Raw genomic sequence first — 19,896 nt, 5'->3', positions numbered from 1 at the left:
GTGGGACACCGTGGAAGACGAGACGATGACGTTTTGATCCCTGTCAAAACCACGAGGGCCATTTTGGTCCCTGTCAAAATGCACTAGGACGTTTTTAGTCCCTGACAAAAAGCACGGGGCCCTTATTGGTCCCTAACCAGAGAAAAATAGGCACATGACTTCAATGCTTTTCTATGCAGTCCAATTTTGCAAAACAGAAGTGCATTACATCAGAAACAGGAGTGCAATCTATTTGTTCATCACAAAGTAATTAAACTAAATTTCATCACAAAGTAAAATACTTCTTCTTGGCATTTTATTTCAATAAAGTTTGTGTTTCTAACTGAAGTTTCGACCTTATTAACGATTATTCATTTCTTTTTCAATGCTAATTAAGCTTCCCACTTTGTTAAAAGGGATTCTTGGCTCTTGCAAACAGCTTTTACGATCCTTAGAATACTATGAACTGCTTTAATTATCTTAGTCTATATAAGACATAGCGTTATGCGATTTACAAACAATATCTTCATTAGTGTAGCATTACAATTATACTATTTATTTTTCTATAAAAGATAATTGCATGATTGTTGGTATTTAAATACAGAGAAAAATCAGAGAAGAAGCCAGGTAAATGATTGTTGATAATTGCAATGCATGGCAGTTGACTGGACTGCAATAGTTGGTAGTTCTCAGCCACAGGAAGGCAACTTGAGAGGAAGCAGCCCACCTCCATCAAATCCACAACAGGCAAATGAGCTATTGAGTAATGAAACAATGAATGCAGCAACCAGTGGCACACGAAGCAGATTATTGGCCTTCATGAGCACACTTGGTTTTAGGCCAACAAGGCCTGCCTCAAGAAAATGATCTACTGCTGTATATGGCCTGGGAGTAGTGCATGAGCCAACTGAGAAGGGTTTATTATTATGTGACTGATTTTTTTTTAAAATTCTGGCCATTATGTATTTGGAGGCCTTAGTATGTCAATGTTTTCTTTATAAATTCTGGCCATATTGTATTAGAGACCTTTCTTTTAATTCCTGGCACTTGACTTTATTTTGTAATGCACTACTGTACATCCATGTCTTCAAATATAATGATACTCAAATCATGTTCCAGCTATTATGTTTCACAGGGTTGATGAATGTTTAAGTTTACCATTTTTTATGTTTTTTAACTAATATACGTAGTTGTAGTTCTTGTACATCCATGTCTTCTGGTTTAACAAATTGGATTGCATACAAATCCAATCTAATGTCATGTTCCTGTTTTGCAAAACTGGATTGCACTTCTGTTTTGCAAAATTGGACTGCATAGAAAAGCAATGAAGTCATGTGTCTATTTTTATCTGGTTAGGGACCAATAAGGGCCCCGTGCTTTTTGTTAGGGACTAAAAACATCCTCGTGCATTTTGACAGGGACCAAAATGGCCCTCGTGGTTTTGACAGGGACCAAAACGTCGTCGTCTCGTCTTCCACGATGTCCCACATCCAAGCCGCGTCAGCAAACTAACGTGCCAACTGTGCACCGTTAGTTGGGCCGTTAGTGAGAGTTAACGGAAGGATGAACGTGGCATCTTTTTTGTTATTTCAGGGACCAATTTGTCCCTTTTTTTATTGCTATGGACTGAAAAGGGCTTCGTGGATATTGTCAGGAACTAAAAAGGATATTTACTCTTAACCTTAAATCTTTATATTTTTCTGTCAAAATCTCTATAAAATGTTTTTAATTAAACATACTCTTTTCTTAAAAATAAATAAAAACAACGAATCTGAAATTAGTGTGAAATAATTATTCTCTTATTTTCTTAATTCTCTTTGTAATTCATAATTGTGATAAAGGAAGAGACAAAGTGTGATAGTAAATATTGGAATTGACGATGCCTGTAGTGCTTGGAGGGAATGTCGTAATGGTGGCACGTTAACTATGCGACGATAACAATTCAGACAAGAAAAGATGTTTTTGTTCATATGCAATTATTTAGGATAACTTCACTTTTGTGATTATAAAGTTAAATTACCAAATTCATATAGTTTTAAGTCTATTACTTAAATACATTGTAGTTATAACGTGTGTTACTTAATCTTTTGAAGGTTAAAAAGTTATTTATCATATAAAATATAAAAAAAATATTAAATTATAAATAAAAAATCAAAATTATTATAATTATAAATAAAATCCTTAAGGGGACGTACGATTATTTTTAAGAATCTTGGTTACTAAAAATATACTGAGAAAGTGAATTTCCTTTGAATGTGAGCAAAAAAAACTATTTGGTATACCAAAATATTATTATAGGAAAGTGAATTGCTCCAACTGCTAGTGCTAATGGTGTCATCACCACGTCACTAGCGTGGGAAGAAAATTAATGGCAAAATAATTAAAATATTATTATTTTTAATAAATAATTATGAATACATAGCTGTTTTGAAACAATTTACAAATCTATTGCACTTATTCACGCTTAAATCAGGCATGACTCCCAAAGCATTCATGCCTAATTTGGGCGTGACTCGTCTGGTGTTGACACGTGGCACAAAAAAGTCAACTTACGAACCGTAAAACTTTGGAAAGTCACAACTTTTGATTCAGGTAAAAAAAATTTGATTTCACAAAACTTTTCGAGATCTACGCAATGACACTTCATTTGACATATTTTATCTCACAAAAATAATTCAAATTCGCAATAATGATATTATAAGAGCGTTTAAACCATAAGCTTCTGAGTTCTGCGTTTGTGATTTTATATAAAAAAAATAAAGATTTGATTTATGATTTAAATTAAAAAAAATTAAATCATAAATCAAATCTTTTAATTTTTAATATAAAAATAAATAAAGATTTGGTTTGTGATTTAAATTAAAATAAAAATAAAAATTATTATTAATAACGAAAAAAATAAAGATTTGATTTGTGATTATAATTCAAAAACCAATTTGAAAGATCTGTATTAATAAAGGAAATAATTAAATAAATATTATAAATCTTTAAGGAAGAAAAATTTTATTTTTGAAAATCATTCATAAGCTTCTAACGAATCCAGCCATAAAGACTCAGTCTTTGTTTTGTATCATAGACTTTTTCAAACTTTAGATGGACTAATCTACTTTGGTGCTATCTTTATACTACTATTATTGTAAATTTGAACTTTGTTTGTGAGAGATAAAATATATCAAATGGGATGTCATTGCGTAGATCTCGAAAAGTTATGTGGAATCAAAAAAAGAATTACCTGATTTGGATACCCGAGTCAAAAGTTATGGCCTTATGAAGTTTTACGATTAAACTATTAACTTTTTGTACCACGTGTCAACACCAAACAATTCATCTCTAATTTAGGCGTAAATAGTCACGCCTAATTTGGACGTGGATGAGTGTAATAGATCTTTAAATAAGTTCGAAATAGCAATTTATTCGTAATTATTTATTAAAAATTCAATATTTTAATTTTTTTTGCCGAAAATCTTATATTATAAAGGAATTCCATTATGTGGAAACCTTGCTGATGTGTCGCACTATGGTTCAATTTCACCAATGTGTTCACACTACAACATTTAAAAAAGTTTTCTTTAATGGTAAATCGGTGAATATAATAAATACAAAAAAGAATTATATTTTCAATTGACAGGATTTGTTACTTTAAATCAATGGTCAAGATTGCTTATTCATTGATTTATAACTACTAAATCACTCTTTGTCGTCATCTTTGTTTTTTAAATAATTGATGTTGATCATGTAATCTAATCGTTTTTTTAACCTTTATTCAGTTTAATTCAAATCTTTACGTTTTTTGAAAAAAAAAACAGGATATTCATTGTTATTAAAACAAATGACTGTTTTATTCCATGAAATGACTGTTAAAAAATGGGATATTCATTGATTTATAACTACTTAATCACTCTTTGTCGTTATCTTTGTTTTTTAAATCTTTATTCAGTTTAATTCAAAAACTTCACATTTCTTAAAGAATACAATTCTATTTACTCGAAAAAAAATAATTTGTAAAAAAAAAAAAATAACTATACATATCCCGACCTTTGTTCCTTATTTTCAGATTTTTAAATTTGAATCTTTTATTAACCTCTTGATTCAGTGGAATCAGGTATGAGTGTTTTGTTATTAGAAAAAAATTGTGTTTTATTCCATGAAAATCTCATTTATAACTACTAAATCACTCTTTTGTCGTCATCTTTGTTTTTTAAATAATTGATGTTGATCATGTAATCTAATCGTTTTTTTAACCTTTATTCAGTTTAATTCAAATCTTTACGTTTTTGAAAAAAAAAATGGGATATTCATTGTTATTAAAACAAATGACTGTTTTATTCCATGAAAATCTCATTCATAACTACTGAATCACTCTTTTTTCGTCATCTTTGTTTTTTAAATAATTGATGTTGATCATGTAATCTAATCGTTTTTTTTTAACCTTCATTCAGTTTAATTCAAATCTTTACATTTTTTGAAAAAAGAAACAGGATATTCATTGTTATTAAAACAAATGACTGTTTTATTCCATGAAATGACTGTTAAAAAAATGGGATATTTATTGATTTATAACTACTAAATCACTCTTTGTCGTTATCTTTGTTTTTTAAATCTTTATTCAGTTTAATTCAAAAACTTCACATTTTTTAAAGAATACAATTCTATTTACTCGAAAAAAAATTAATTAGTAAAAAAAATAAATTATACATATCCCGACTTTTGTTCCTTATTTTCAGATTTTTAAATTTGAATCTTTTATTAACCTCTTGATTCAGTGGAATCAAGTATGAGTGTTTTGTTATTAGAAAAAACTTCTATTATATTCCATGAAAATCTCATTTATAACTACTGAATCACTCTTTTGTCGTCATCTTTGTTTTTTAAATAATTGATGTTGATCATGTAATCTAATCTTTTTTTTAACCTTTATTCAGTTTAATTCAAATCTTTACGTTTTTTGAAAAAAAAATAGGATATTCATTGTTATTAAAACAAATGACTGTTTTATTCCATGAAATGACTGTTAAAAAAATGGGATATTCATTGATTTATAACTACTAAATCACTCTTTGTCGTTATCTTTGTTTTTTAAATCTTTATTCAGTTTAATTCAAAAACTTCACATTTTTTAAAGAATACAATTCTATTTACTCGAAAAAAATTAATTTGTAAAAATAATAATAATTATACATATCCCGACCTTTGTTCCTTATTTTCAGATTTTTAAATTTGAATCTTTTATTAACCTCTTGATTCAGTGGAATCAGGTAGGAGTGTTTTGTTATTAGAAAAAACTTCTGTTTTATTCCATGAAAATCTCATTTATAACTACTGAATCACTCTTTTGTCGTCATCTTTGTTTTTTAAATAATTGATGGTTATCATTTAATCTAAAAGTTTTTTTTTTAACCTTTATTGAGTTTAATTCAAATCTTTACGTTTTTTGAAAAAAAAAATGGGATATTCATTGTTATTAAAACAAATGACTGTTTTATTACATGAAAATCTCATTTATAACTACTGAATCACTCTTTTGTCGTTATCTTTGTTTTTTAAATCTTTATTCAGTTTAATTCAAAAACTTCACATTTTTTAAAGAAGACAATTCAAATACATATATAATTTTTTTAGCTCGAGCTCAAATTAGAGCCCGGCTCCGCCACTGTAAGTACCTAAGTCCTATTGAAAATACCAATCTAAGTGAACACCCAATTTTTACGGATACGGATAAAAGCGTTCTTAAAGAAGATGAGGCCAAAACAAATTGGAAATAGTTAGATGAAGACAAAAAATGGTTTTGGTGAAATGACTTATAGTCAATACTCCAATCACTATGCGCACTATCAATGGACATTAAGCAAAGATGTGGGTGTATGCATAATGTTGACATTAAATAGGTTATGTGAGTGTATGCATATTGTTGACAGTAAATAAGTTCAAAAGTATATACATGAGGTCTTTTTTTTTTTTTTGTAAATTATGCATGAGGTCTTTAGTCTTTTTATTTATTGGAGTTACCTCTTGAGGAGCTGATGAGATCTCCTCTTGATATGAAATCTGCATTGATTGATGGAATCAAGGGATGAGATCCTTTGATTCCCTCTAGATTGTGCTGTTGAGATACTCTTAGGTTGTGTTTGGTTGAGGATAGGGGTGGCAATTTCTGACACGACCCGCTAACCCGACCCGGACCCGACACGAAATTTTCGTGTTTGGGTCAACCCGTTTACTGTTCGGGTCGCGTTCGGGTTGAAGAAAAATGACACGAAAAAATTCGTGTCGGGTTCGGGTCAACCCGTTAACCCACTCTGACTCGCAAATAATTTTTGTATAAGGTTATTATAGTCATTTTAGTGAGTGGTATAAAAATAACAACATAAACTTAGGGTTTCAAACAACCCTTTTCACTCAGCAGTGGCTTTATTGAATGTATATGCTTTTATTGGATGTAAAATCAGTGCCTAAATACAGGTTTTGAATGTGAGCATTCTAAAACTCGTGTCAGATTAGGTCGGGTCGAGCCGTGTTAATATGTGTAATAATGGGTCATGGTTACATTATAAGGTTATTCGTGTCGTGTCGTGTCAACTCGTAAAATAAGCGGGTCGTGTTCGGGTTGAGAATTTTGACACGAATAATTAATCGGGTTGTGTTCGGGTTGAGGTTTTCCGTGTCGTGTAAAATTCGGGTCGGGTCGTGTCGTGTCGGGTTGGGTTGACACGAATTGTCACCCCTAGTTGAGGATATCTCATAAGATAGATGGGTAAAAGCCAATTGGAGATGTAGCTTGACCATGTTTGGTTGTCCCACTTTCATCATTTGCCTACCTAAACTATTACCCCAAGAAATTGATTTGCATGTCAAACTCCCCAATAATGAAGGCAAGATATTCCCATTTGTGATGTTGTATTTTGAGTTCCCTAGGTAAATAGCACCAAAAATAAGAATGGAAATTACTATCATACCAAACTATTTAAAGGTAAAAAATGGTATCATGTGTGATTCAAAATATTTAAAAATAAGGGGTATTTTGGTAATTGCAACTCATTTTCCCATCAATATTTTAACTCAAAATCAAACATAGACTTTATAATATTTACCAAATTTTTTCGGTAATTTTTTTTCCAACTAAACAACTTTTTTTATATTTTTCTACCAAACTCACTTTCGAACCTTTTCCCTAGTAATTACATTTTCCTAGTATTCAAAAAATTTCTCCTCAACCAAACGCCCCCTTAAGATATTATTTAGATATAGCCTGATCTTTGATTAGAGATATGATTAAGATATGAATTTAGTCCATAACAAGGAACAAAAAAATTAGAACACAATCAAATAAGTTATTTATTTTGTTATGTCTAAGGGAATAACATCTATCCTTTTAAAGAATATAAACTTATATCCTTTTAGATTCTAATCGTTGATTTCCATCCATCAACGATTATAATTTATTGGATTAAAATTATTAATTAATTAATAATAAATTTGGCCCATTAAGTTTGACCCATTAAGTTTGGCCCAATAGATTATAACCGTTGATAGACGGAAATCAATGGTTAAGATCTAAAAGGAAAATTTATATCCTTTAAAAGGATATAAATTTTATTATAAAAAAAAAATATAAATTTATATCTTTTAAAAATATAGATATTTTTTCCCGTGTTTAATATATAAAACTTTATCCAAATGTAAAAAAAAACCACGATAAAATAATAATAATGACGAATTAGTTTAATTGATGGGCCGGTGTGGTTGGAAACAACAAAAAGGGCCTAAAATTACGAATCGTACAGTGATTTTGATTTGGCTATTATTACACAGAAGAATATTGTGACAATCAAGTTGTGTTACTATCAAGTGACTACCAATCAATTTCACCGTTAAATCGATTATGTTGATCCAACGGTTATATTTATTTCCATCTTTGTATGATCATGATTCCCCATATTTAAAGTGAAAGCATTAAATATGAGAAATCATAATTATACAAAAATGAAAATAAATATAAAGTATTAAATTTAGGGAACCATGACCATTCAAAGATGGAAATAAATATAACCGTTGGATCAATATAATCGATCTAATAGTAAGATTAATTGATAGTCACTTGTGATAGTAACTCAACTTCGTTGTCACAATATCCTTCCTCATTATTACATCATTATTACATGTAAAATCCAACCGACCTTGAAGCGCACTTTATTTAAAGTGGCTAACCCTAATTGAATCAACCACAGAAAACGCGCTTACGAAGACTCCCAAGGCGGCTTCTCTCGTCTCAACCTTTCGTTCTCCTACGCTTTTTCTTGCTGGTAAGGCCATTCGATACCTCTGAAAGATATCGAGACGCTGCCATCGTCTAGGGTTTTATTCTTCATCTCGTTGATTCTCCTTTTTCCTATTTTTTTTTTCTGCTTGATTCCTATTATTGTCTTCTCTCCTTTGTCTTTTTTCCCTGATTGATACCACTCGCTGTTGATTGTATCGTGGAAGAATTAAAGAAAGGATAAACGAAATTATAATTGATCTTTTGAGTTTTGTGATTACGGATCTTGATTAGGGTTGTGTGAATTCTAGAAAAGCGAATCGAATCCTCGTTCTATTTTTTGGGGTTGGGGTTTCCAAATTTGGGGCTTTTGGTCTGAAAGCATCTTTTCTTCGATAGTTGATTACTGATTTAGAGGACTTGTGCTTGTCAATCTAATGGCGGCAGGGCAAAAAAGTGTTTTGCTAAGGAAAGAATGTTACAAATTTGATCACTCTAAGAATGGTTCTTCCATCAAGGAATTTGATGGATCCTGCAACAATCACGTCACCCGTTCTGGACGGAATGGGTTTCGTGGTGGAAAAGAGGGGAGAGAGCAAGGTGAGCTCTGTGTTGAACGTGGGGAATATGCACGTGCCTCAGGGTTTCTGGCGGGTGATGTGGACGAAGCTTTACCACCGCCAGAGAAGAGAAGAAAAATTTCTCCGATTGTGTGGGACCTGGCAGAGAAGGAAGGAAAAATACCTTCAAAAGGTAGGGTCAAACAGGTTACTGCTGTGTCTCCTTCTCTTCCATCTCTATCGAGCAGTCCTGGAGCCAAAGGTGTTTTGCGGTTGACTTCATCAAATTCCTCTTATGTGTTGCCTCAAGAACATTCGCAGAAACATAACCAAGATGTGGATGAAGAAAATGATGTGCAAGGAAGGAACATCAAGATGTCAAAATGGTTTTATGATGATCTTTCACCAAGGGATGCTAATGATGAATACAAGCACGGCAAAGGGAGCCAAAGTCCTGAAACTGGTGAATTCAGAAGAGATTCAGACAGCACAATCACTACGTCATCAGGAAGCAGTGGAACAAAGCATTATCTGGGCCGTTCCATTGATGATTCTTATTCTAAAAAGGAGTTCCTTATTGACTCTATGGACGAAGTTGAGGTACAAAGTAATGTTAGTGATTCTCCATCAGATTCTGATGCAAATGGTGGTTTAATACATATGCAGAGAAATACAAACATGCTTCAGAGTTCCAGAAGTGTGTGTGAATTTGAAATGATTAAGAAAATAAATGAAGGAACTTATGGTGTTGTCTATAAAGCTAAGGATAAGAAGACTGGAGAAATAGTAGCATTGAAGAAGGTGAAGATGAACTTAGAGAGGGATGGATTTCCGTTGTCGGCCTTGAGGGAAATGAACATTCTCTTGTCTTCCAATCATCCCTCCATTGTGGATGTTAAAGAAGTAGTTGTTGATGATTTTGATGGTACGTTTATGGTAATGGAGTACATGGAGTATGACCTTAAGGGGCTGATGGAGGTGAAGAAGCAACCCTTTAGTATTGGTGAAATAAAATCCTTGATGATGCAACTTCTTCAAGGTGTCAAGTATCTCCATGACAATTGGGTTCTCCATAGGGACTTGAAGACATCAAACATTCTCCTGAACAAAGATGGGGAGCTCAAAATATGCGACTTTGGGTTGTCAAGGCAGTATGGAAGCAGTCCGAAGCCATACACTCCAGTTGTGGTTACACTATGGTACAGGTGAGTAGCATTATAATATTATATATGTTTAGTTTTTATTCAAGTTATCTCTGTCAATGTATCTGTTTGTGAGTTTTTAGTTGTAGTAGTAGATGAATGGTATATATGACGAACTTCTGAATAGTTTGTTGGTTCTATATGCAGAGCCCCTGAACTATTATTAGGCGCTAAAGAATACTCAACAGCAATTGACATGTGGTCGGTGGGTTGCATAATGGCTGAATTAGTTGCAAAAGAGCCTCTGTTCAGGGGTAAAACAGAACTTGAACAACTTGACAAGGTTATTATTATTGAAGTCATTTGGATATTACTTCTTTTTTCTACATTATCTTGTGACTACTGTGCTATCTTTGTAACACTTTTTTTGTTTGTCAACTGTCTACAGATTTTTCGAACCCTGGGTACACCAAATGAGAAAATTTGGCCAGGATTATCCAAATTACCTCGGTCTAAAGTAAATTTTGTTAAGCAACCGTAAGCCTGCCTTCTCTCTTTTCTTTTTTAATAAGAACATTGTATAATGCGGGATAATACTGTTATTCTTTGTCAACTTTTTCACTAGAAATTTTTGATATTTCAGATATAATATGTTAAGGAAGAAGTTTCCAGCTGCATCTTTCACTGGTTCACATGTTTTATCCGAGCTGGGATTTGACTTGTTGAAGCAGCTTCTAAACTACGACCCTGAAAAGGTATATTTTATTCATGGTAACCATAAGCAGCTTCTGTATTTTGTGAGTTGAAACTGGATAGCGCAGCTTAATAGAAAATGTTTTTTTTCTTACAGAGGATAACTGCAGAAGCTGCTCTTCTTCATGATTGGTTCCAGGAAGCCCCACTTCCCAAATCCGATTTCAAGCATATTTTTCCTTCTTGGCGATGATTGGATAAGTACTTTTACTGGATGCATGAAATACCAAGAACAGTGCTATTTTTATTGTTAATGTTTCCAACTTTGTCTTACCAAATTAGTGATCATATACAAAAAGTGATGTGATTGCAAAGGACCAGGAAATGGACTTCATGAGGCTCTTGCTTCTTGCTAATTAGAAGCGGCAGACTAATGTGTATAGTGGCCTGAGAAGGTATGGCAGTGTACCTGATATTTTTTTCTTCACTGAAATTCCGTTGATCCTCTCTGCCAGGGAAAAAGATGTATATATATTTCAGGATGTTCAGTAATAAAAGATGAATTTGTGCTATGGTATGTTCTTATATTGTGCAATCTATTTTCAATTTTCCTTTTGGCCATGCCGTCTAGTTGGGGGTATTGAGTTTTGTTATTCCTAGTTTTTCTGCACTTAATTTTTACACCAGGAAATGCTCCTAAAAGCTTTGGGTGCAGCAATTCGCCAAGCTTTGATATTCGTTGCATATATAGAGAAATAAATCAATAGCAGGGAATTTTCATTTCCAACTTGGTCAACAGGTAATCATGTGAATTTCTAAATTTGTAAGTTGGTCCCTGAAATAATACCATATTCTGTGCAAGATTTGGAAGAAAAAAAAATGCCTAGATTTCCATTTTCTGCATGCTTCGTTCCCCATGACCTTAGATCATATGGTTGTTTAATTCACAAGACGGGGGAATGTTAGTTTAGGCTATGGACTGCGTGCTCCGAAATGGATCGCACATTAAGAAGTTTGCAGAATTCAGTGAGGTGAGAAGAGAGGGTTTAGTACTGGAGGGTTGAAAGTATGGCGTTATCTATAAGGATGCGGAAGTCATGATCGGCTACCACTGCAAGGCATGTTGTCTGTAAATTTGACTAAGTTCTCACTTGAGTTGGTCGATATTTTTGCAGTGAAAATCTTGTCGTGATAGTATTTTGCTTTGTTTAATTATACAGTGATCTTGTTCATGCTGGTGAATATAAAAACTGACCCGATGGAATTTCTCTTTGTTCGTCTGAATAGGACATGCATATATGCATCGTGCTCCTAAATAGACAGTTTACACTGCAGCTAATTTGAATGCAAATTCTGGAGAGTCTATTTTTTGTCGGCTGTGAGAAGCAAGTAGTCAGAGATGCTTCAACAAAGTAAGGTGGCGTCTGAATTTTTCATTTTCCGTCAATGTTTTCCCTCTTTAAAAAGAATGTGATTTTTTTTTTTTGTCATTTTTCTCCTGTATTTCAGCTCAAGGTGCAATCATCTTTCTTTTACTTTCAACTAACCATAGTCCCAAGATTTAAAGGGAAGTAAATTTTTTAAATAAGTATGTATGTGTTTATTTTTTATTTAATTTGAAATTATTAGAATATAAACTTTCAGGAAAAATAATATCGTCTTTTAAAGGTTCAACCATCTTTCGGTTACTTGAAACTAACCATAGTGTATGAAAGGTTTAAAAGGTAGTAAAATTAAAAATGAATAAGTATGAATGTATTTGCTTTTTGTTTAAATTTGAAACTATTCAGAATATAAACTTAGAAAATTATGTCTTTTATAGTATTTTCCCGGTCTGACCTTTTGGACTTTATTTTAAAACAGAAATATTAGTAACATTGATCGTTAGAATAATTTTGATTGAGATCACCACAGAATGAAGTTGTCGTTTGATACTTAATAGGATTTAACTGTACAATAAAGTGTGTACTGAAAATAGAGCATACAACAATGTGTTGTTAACATTCTCCTAATTTTAATAGAGTTATTGAAAAGAAGCAACTAAAATATTAAAAGATCAAATGAATGTATGGTTTGATAATTTTGGATTAGTTTTTTTTTTTGCTAAAGCTTTATAGTGATTTTTTTATTATGAATCGTTTCAAATGTGATGTAAGTAAAAAACATGGTCTAAATTATTATTTTACATATCTTTTGGCTGGACCGTAGATGCAGCGGACAATTTTTGGCTGCGAGGCTCTTTTACGTCAAGCACTAAAATAATCTTGATAAGTGTGGTTTTCTAACTTCTTGTTTCTTTTCCAAATTAACAAAACTCCGTATAACTACTTTTTATCGTCACAAGATGGATTGTTACCAAAAAAAATATATAAAAATAATAAAGTTTAGCATCATATATATTTAATAATTTCAATTATACTCAATTAAAATAATTTCTCTAACAATATATTAAATTATTATATTTAATGGTATGAACCTGTTTTGTAATTTGAAATACTCACAAAATTAAGAGTTTCTCAAATTTTATATCAAATTCAATTGTTTAAGGATTTAATGTTTCTACATTGAGGGTTAAATTATCTATATTCTCTCCAAAACTTTGGGTTGAAAGATTAAAAAATTATAATGATAAAAAGTTATTATAATTTCAAAATAAATTATAATTATAAAAATATCTTGATTTTTGTTCTAAAATTAAATTGTTTTGGGCTCAATTTAGTATAAACGCTTATTTTACTCTTAGTGATACATATATTAATTTAGTATTTAAAGAATATATAGATCATATATAGAACAGTTTACTTTTTTAATTGTAATAAATATCATTAATTTGGTTTCTCCATGGTTTAATTAATGGTCTCATCGTCCTTAATAAATAGTTGATTTTAGTCACTTTTTTATGATTAGAAGAAATTAATATCTTTTTTGGAAAATCAAAACGAGTGTTTATTTTGTAATAGTAGTTTACATAAATAATTATTATTCTAGTAGTCTCCAAAACTTTCATTAAAACCGTTCGTCCGTAATCGGTGTACCATGAAAATCAGGTAAAGTTTACTAAGCATAAGCATGAAATGGCCCAAGTTTACTAAGAAATAGCTGGAACTAACGATTTGATATTAATAAACCGGAGAGGGAATCATAATACTCATCTAATGACATCTGAGAAACGTGATTTCATTCTTAACATATAGTATGATTTTTTTATGAAATGAAATCAAAGGCAATACTTTCTACTTAGTTTTAATTTTCAAGTGGATGAGCCCATAATAATATTATATTAAAGAATAGGATTTGCCTTTGTGGAACTATTTTTATTTCAGTCAATGGATAATAATAATAATAAAAAGAGTAAACACCCTTTTTAGTTCCTGTCAAAATCTACGAAGTCCTTTTTAGTCCCTCGCAATAAAAAAGGACCAAATTGGTCCCTGAAATTATAAAAAAAGGGTCATGTTAGTCCTTATGTCAACTCCCAAATATGTAGAGTGACCCTTTTCTTATACTTTCAGGAACCAATTTGGTCCTTTTTTCTAGGGACTAAAAAGGACTTCGTAGATATTGCCAGAGACTAAAAATGATGTTTACTCTAATAAAAAAGGTTGCCTTCTGCCCAATCACAAGGACCTCAATAGTTTAGATCTGCCAAGAACATAAGTGTGCTAGGTTTATTTGGAAAAATGATGTAGAAGTGAAAAATCTATAGAATTAATATTTGTCTTTTTAAAAAATATAGATTTTAGTCAAAATTACTATATTTTATACTAAGAATTAATTACATAATAAAAATCATGATGGAAAAAAATAAAAGATTTTTTTATTAAATAAAAAATAATAATTTTAATTAAAATAAGTCATTTAAAAGAACAAATATTTCCCCTAAAATCTAACATAAAATATAACGAAACAGATTTTTAATTATGTTCGTCCATTTATGAACCAAGTAGCTAAAGTTCTGCCAACCAGTTTTAATGAAACCAATATCATTCAAGGATACAGAAACACCTGCAAAGGTCAAAAGAGACAATTCATGCAAAAGTAACATCCAACAAAATTCAAATTCAATTGACTATTTATTTCATCAAAGTAACTCTTCAAATCTGAGTTTGGTAACAGCCGGAATTTGCAGGAAAGCTGAAAGGTAAGCGGATTTCAGAAAAGTATTAAAATACAAATTGGTAAATTAAGTTTTCCTTTAAAAAGAATTGCAGTTCAAGCCCGAAAATCCAAGGGGGAACTCTATTAAGACAGCACTTTCTCGACTTCAACTGTCACCTCTTTGGGAGGTTTCTCAGCATGAAGATTAGCAACAATGCCCTTATGTGAATAGTAATCAATAACCTGCATGTCCAATGCACAAATTTTCATTTAAGACCATGCAAGAAAGTTACAAAAAAGCAGATAAATGAGGAAGGTACTCCTCATATAATTGATATATATATTACATCTAAAATTGAAATGAGGCTAGAAATTGGCTAAATGGCGTGAGAGGAGAGAATTTACACCAACTTTCAAAGAAGCATGACCATAAAATAATACATCACTTTATCAAGGATGTAGACAAAAAGAATACTTGCTGACATCTACTTCACATCCAAAGTTATAATAGGATTCAGAATCATACCGGTTCAGTTTGCTTGTGAAATGCTTCTAGTCTTGACTTCAGAACAGCTGCAGTGTCATCCTTGCGCTGGATAAGAGATTCACCAGTAACCTGAGGAAAACAAATTTACAATGAAAGAGGTAACGCGGCCAGTGCTTCCTTAAATTAAAACAGTTAGCCTAGATGCATGCCCTGACCTTGAAAACACCTCCACTTCCCCTAAAGTTTTTGTCCACTCCACAAAAAAAACAAAAAAACGCAGACACTCTCTTTGGGAGAGACTATCAGGATGGCCAGCAACTAAAACCAGCAATGCCCTCAAAATCAAAACCAAATTCAGTTCCCAATAAAAGGTTCTAACAATAAAGTGTGGCACCTCATTATATTCAGCATTGATATTCAATTCAGAATGATATTTTTAAACTTAGGGAAAAAGACTTCTCATGTTGCATGAGAAGTCTCCTCTCCTACCGCTCTCACTTTGATATCTGTGTCAATCACTTTTCTATTTTTTATTTTTTTCTTTAAGGTGAGCCCTACCCCTTTCTCTCTCTGTAGGAAAACTTGCATTTCTCATGCAACATGAGAAATTGCAAGCCCTTAAACTTATACAGAACTCTCATAAATGCTTAAGTTTACTATGAGCAGAAATCATGCTATAAATAACCAATTCAACCTAAAAGCTTAAGTTCTTAGGTGAGGGTCTCTTCAATGGTCTATATTATACTCTAACATGCCCCCTCACAAGAGAGCCTATTGGGCTTGAAAGGTGGATCATTAGGCCCAGCCTACCTGTGCTAAGAAATTCCACAAAGAAAGTGGAGAGCGGCAAGGATTGAACCCGGAACACCTAGGCTCTGATACCATGTAAAAAACCAATTCAACTAAAAGCTTAAACTATTAAATGAGGGTCTCTTTAATAGTTTATATTATACTCTAACACATGCTTTGGAAAATAACTTTTTGCAGGGTTTAAATAAAGATGCAGGCTTACATCATCAACCCCGGGAACCTTAGGAGGAGCAAATTTTGTATGGTAGGTTCTGCCACTGGATGGGTGTATCCAGCGACCAGTAATCCGCTCCTCAAGGATTGCATCATCAATTGCAAAATTGAGCACTTTATCAACTTTAACTCCCTGTTTATCCAGCATTTCATCAAGCTGCAAAGAAAAAAAATCCAGGTTCAAAGTATGTAGACGAACAGCAGGTAAAACAGTGCAGATAATCTAGTAATTCTGTTTTTATACACATAATCCTGATATTTCAAACAAAAGAAACTCACTGAGTAGCTCAGATGTCAAACATTGTAATACCTTCTGTGCTTGGACCACAGTTCTTGGGAAACCATCAAGAATGAAACCTTTCTGACATGATGGTTTCTTCATTGCTTCATCTATAATACCAACAACTAAGTCATCAGAGACAAGTTCTCCCTGAAAAAATCATAACAATGTCATATTAGCAATCTCATAAGAAAGTACACAAAGAATAAAACAGTAAATCCTCGGTGAAGATTGTATACAAAAAAGAACTTACCTTATCCATCGCTTCTTTAGCCTTAATACCAAGAGGGGTTTTAGCTGCTACAGCGGCTCGTAACATATCACCAGTAGCTAAGTGGCATAAGCAGTACTCATCCTTTATGATTGGCGACTGGGTGCCTTTTCCAGATCCAGGTGGGCCTGCATTAACATTTTTTCAAGTTTATAGTCCACTTGGATTTCTGAATCTATTTCAAAATATAAACTAGTAAATTCTTAAAGCATGAATATTAAGTGAGCTAACCAAGCCAAATACAGAGAATAACTCTACCTGGAAACTACAATAACTTGTTGAGCAATCAAGCAAATATAAAGTCAGAGACACATTATCAACAGCATAAGATTGAAATTTGAAACCAAATATGAGCAGAACCACCACAGACATATGAAATAATTTCATCATGGCAAGCATGTTTCCACCAGTAGTACACAGACAAATCTACAAACGAAAATTAGCATGCATATGAAAATAACCAGAATTGCTATAGGAAGTGGGAAACAATTTAAAACTACTTTATAATCCAATCAAACAATAAGAAATCCTTCATGACTGATATACAAGTCTTCATTGTCTAAAAGTAGAGCTAGACAGCTCAAGTCAGGTTTGTTGTTTTAACCAAAAATATCAAGCCTACAATGTAAATAGTTACAGATGAATGATAACCATTGACCAATAAAAAGTGATAAAGAACTCAGGCCAAAAAAATGAACCCATACAATATAACATATTGTGCTATCTCTACCACAACAATTACTAAAAGAAATAAGAATGTCATGCACTGTTGTAAACAGAGGGAGAAAAACCTCTAAGAGATGGATGCGAGTAGATTCACCAATATAGAGAATTATATTCAAATGACAAGTATTAATCAGTTCAGAAGAAACATAAATAACTACTTGATGAGACACCTGGTGGGGTTCAAAACACTCTAAGCTAGGCAGTAACTCCGGAGGTGTTTGGTAGAGAAGAAATTTTTTTGTTCAGGGGAATCATGATTACTAGGAAAATGATGGAAAAGTGAATTTCCAGGAACAAAAAACTGTTTGGTACACCAAAATATTCTCAGGAATGTTGATGATTTATGTCCTATAAATTATGTAAAGCAGGATATTTTAGTCAAAAAAAATATTAAAGCGGGGTTATTTATGTCCTAAAAATTATGTAAAATTTTCCCAAACATGTGATTCTTATTCACAATTTTAATTCCCAGGAATCTATTTTCCTAAGAAAAAATTCTTGTACCAAACATGGGTAACTAGTATTCCCAATGTGAGTTTCCTGGGAATCTAAAATGTATCCCTCTACCAAATGGCCCCTTAAAGCATAAGATCAACAACCACATGCTCCTAAATCACTAATACGAAAATCATATTCGTCCATCAAAGACTGAAAAATAAAATAAAATAATAATAAAAACAAAAAAAAGCACACCTGAAAAGCATAACAAAAATTCATAAACCAAGAAAGCAGGTTCTACTAAATTTTCTTTCCAAGCAACTAAACAGCTTAGCTTATCGTGCCAGAGTATTCCCATCCTCAATTGTAGAACTAAAACTACTAAAATTTCTCAGTGTTTTCCCTACCATACCAAAAACATGAAAAATATTTTTTTAAACATAAAAAGAAGCATCGACAACTGGGAATCTAGTGGAGTCACAGAGAAACCCTAAAAATCGCATCAACATTCCAAAGCAACAGGTTTTTTTTTTTTTAGTACAAAAGCAACAAATTTTTCAGTAGATTGTTCTTCGAATTTTCGGATCTGAAGTAGCAGGCAATATAAAAATGAAAACTTGATGAAAAAAATAGAAACATAGATACCAATAAGAATGAGACGCTTGTCAGGTTTGGAGGAGCACTTCAAGCGACGAAGTAGCTCGGACATGAGATCCACAGAGGGAACATCTTCAAGGTTACTGTTGTTCGCCATTCCTAGCGGTTGATGCTGTCGTTGTAGCGGTTAATGGCGTTGGAAATGCGTTTGAGACTGAAGAATTCGTAGACGGCAATGTCGTATTGTATTTTATACTTTGCTCCAACGTTAGGCTTCGGACTTTCCAACGCTTCAAACTCAAGTTGCCGTCTTCCCGGGTTCCCTTCATTCACTTTACTTTCTTGCCCTTGGGTTTGGTACAAGTGTTAGGTGAGCGTTTTTATTTTTATTTGATTAAAATGATTTATTAATTTTCATTTCAACGTTTTATTTTGTTTTTCGTTTGGGGTAGGTGACTAGGTGCAGAAATTATTAATTGACTGAAAATGTGTTATCTGTGGGATATGTTCTGGGGTAGGTGATTATTTCCGATTCTAGTTTGGTAGACGTATCAAAATAGTACAAAACATAACGTATGTGTTTTATTTTAGTGTTTAAAGTAAATAAATTTTGTTATTCAAAAAAAAAAAAGTAAATAAATTTTTCATCAAAATACACATAAAGAAAAATGCATGGGCCTATATTTTTTTTTTTTTGTTTTATATAAGTTCATATTGACTCCCTAAATTTTTTGTGTGTATTTTATTGAATATTAGATACAGTTATTTAAAGTAATTTTAGAAACTTAAAATCTTATACTTTGTGGACCCCATAAATTTTTTTCTGTGTATTTTGTTGAACATTAGATAAAGTTATTTAAAGTAGCTTTAGAAACTTTAAACTCTATACTTTTGTGGATCCATGTGAAAAGAAGAGAGAAAAAAATATGGGTCACACATATTTTTGTGTGTAAATTTTGATGAATATTAGATAAAATTATCTAAAGTAACTTTAGAAACTTTAAACCCTTTAGTATATTTTAAAAGAGGAATATGCTTCTTCCAGGAGATAATATACAACACAAAAGAATGTAGGCGACTTAATAAGGAGAATAGAGAGTGACTATTTGGATCCTTTTATTTTTAACTTCTTTTCTCCTTATAAGCAGAAGCTAAGTCAAACAGGTTTTGAAAAGAAAAAAAATTATAATAAAGAAAAAAGTCAAAAACTAAATGCTTATAGGAGGAATTTTTTTTAGGTTTTCATGAGCTTTTCTTAAACTGTGTGCTTTTTTTTCAAATGAAATATCGTAGAGATAGAGATTCTAACTTAAACCAACGGGGGTTGGCTCAAGTGGTAAGGTACTTG

The 19,896-nt window shown here is 32.1% G+C and overlaps 2 protein-coding genes across 2 annotated transcripts; one reads left to right on the top strand and one right to left on the bottom strand.

The window, feature by feature from the left end:
- Positions 1 to 633: 633 nt before the first annotated feature.
- On the top strand, positions 634 to 12,319 carry LOC133309773 (cyclin-dependent kinase G-2-like). Its single transcript, XM_061510580.1, has 8 exons — positions 634 to 726; positions 8,177 to 8,279; positions 8,681 to 9,998; positions 10,143 to 10,278; positions 10,384 to 10,472; positions 10,579 to 10,690; positions 10,786 to 11,202; positions 11,289 to 12,319. The coding sequence occupies exons 1-7, from the start codon at positions 634 to 636 to the stop codon at positions 10,879 to 10,881; spliced, it is 1,947 nt and encodes a 648-aa protein (XP_061366564.1). The 3' UTR covers positions 10,882 to 11,202; positions 11,289 to 12,319.
- A 2,364-nt stretch (positions 12,320 to 14,683) lies between these two features.
- LOC133309768 (adenylate kinase 4-like) lies at positions 14,684 to 18,824 on the bottom strand. Its single transcript, XM_061510574.1, has 6 exons — positions 18,597 to 18,824; positions 16,770 to 16,915; positions 16,547 to 16,666; positions 16,226 to 16,393; positions 15,253 to 15,342; positions 14,684 to 14,969 (listed from the first exon to the last, which is right to left on the bottom strand). The coding sequence occupies exons 1-6, from the start codon at positions 18,703 to 18,705 to the stop codon at positions 14,871 to 14,873; spliced, it is 732 nt and encodes a 243-aa protein (XP_061366558.1). The 5' UTR covers positions 18,706 to 18,824; the 3' UTR covers positions 14,684 to 14,870.
- Between the last annotated feature and the right edge of the window lie 1,072 nt (positions 18,825 to 19,896).

The sequence above is a fragment of the Gastrolobium bilobum genome, unplaced genomic scaffold, assembly GCF_033153095.1.
Source record: "Gastrolobium bilobum isolate Gb01-03AN ecotype WA unplaced genomic scaffold, APGP_CSIRO_Gbil_v1 utg10474, whole genome shotgun sequence".
Classification (NCBI taxonomy): domain Eukaryota; kingdom Viridiplantae; phylum Streptophyta; class Magnoliopsida; order Fabales; family Fabaceae; genus Gastrolobium; species Gastrolobium bilobum.
This window is presented reverse-complemented; position numbering and strand designations above follow the sequence as displayed.

What these genes read in the sequence shown, in the direction of transcription:
- LOC133309768 (XM_061510574.1), bottom strand. Translation starts at nt 18,705, where the DNA reads ATGGCGAACAACAGTAACCTTGAAGATGTTCCCTCTGTGGATCTCATG. An exon ending in CTAAAGAAGCGATGGATAAG is followed by an intron (nt 16,667 to 16,769) that starts GTAAGTTCTTTT and finishes TGATTTTTTCAG; the next exon opens with GGAGAACTTGTCTCTGATGA. An exon ending in TTCACAAGCAAACTGAACCG is followed by an intron (nt 14,970 to 15,252) that starts GTATGATTCTGA and finishes TTGGACATGCAG; the next exon opens with GTTATTGATTACTATTCACA.
- LOC133309773 (XM_061510580.1), top strand. Translation starts at nt 634, where the DNA reads ATGGCAGTTGACTGGACTGCAATAGTTGGTAGTTCTCAGCCACAGGAA. An exon ending in CTCCATCAAATCCACAACAG is followed by an intron (nt 727 to 8,176) that starts GCAAATGAGCTA and finishes CTTTATTTAAAG; the next exon opens with TGGCTAACCCTAATTGAATC. An exon ending in TAAACTACGACCCTGAAAAG is followed by an intron (nt 10,691 to 10,785) that starts GTATATTTTATT and finishes TTTTTCTTACAG; the next exon opens with AGGATAACTGCAGAAGCTGC.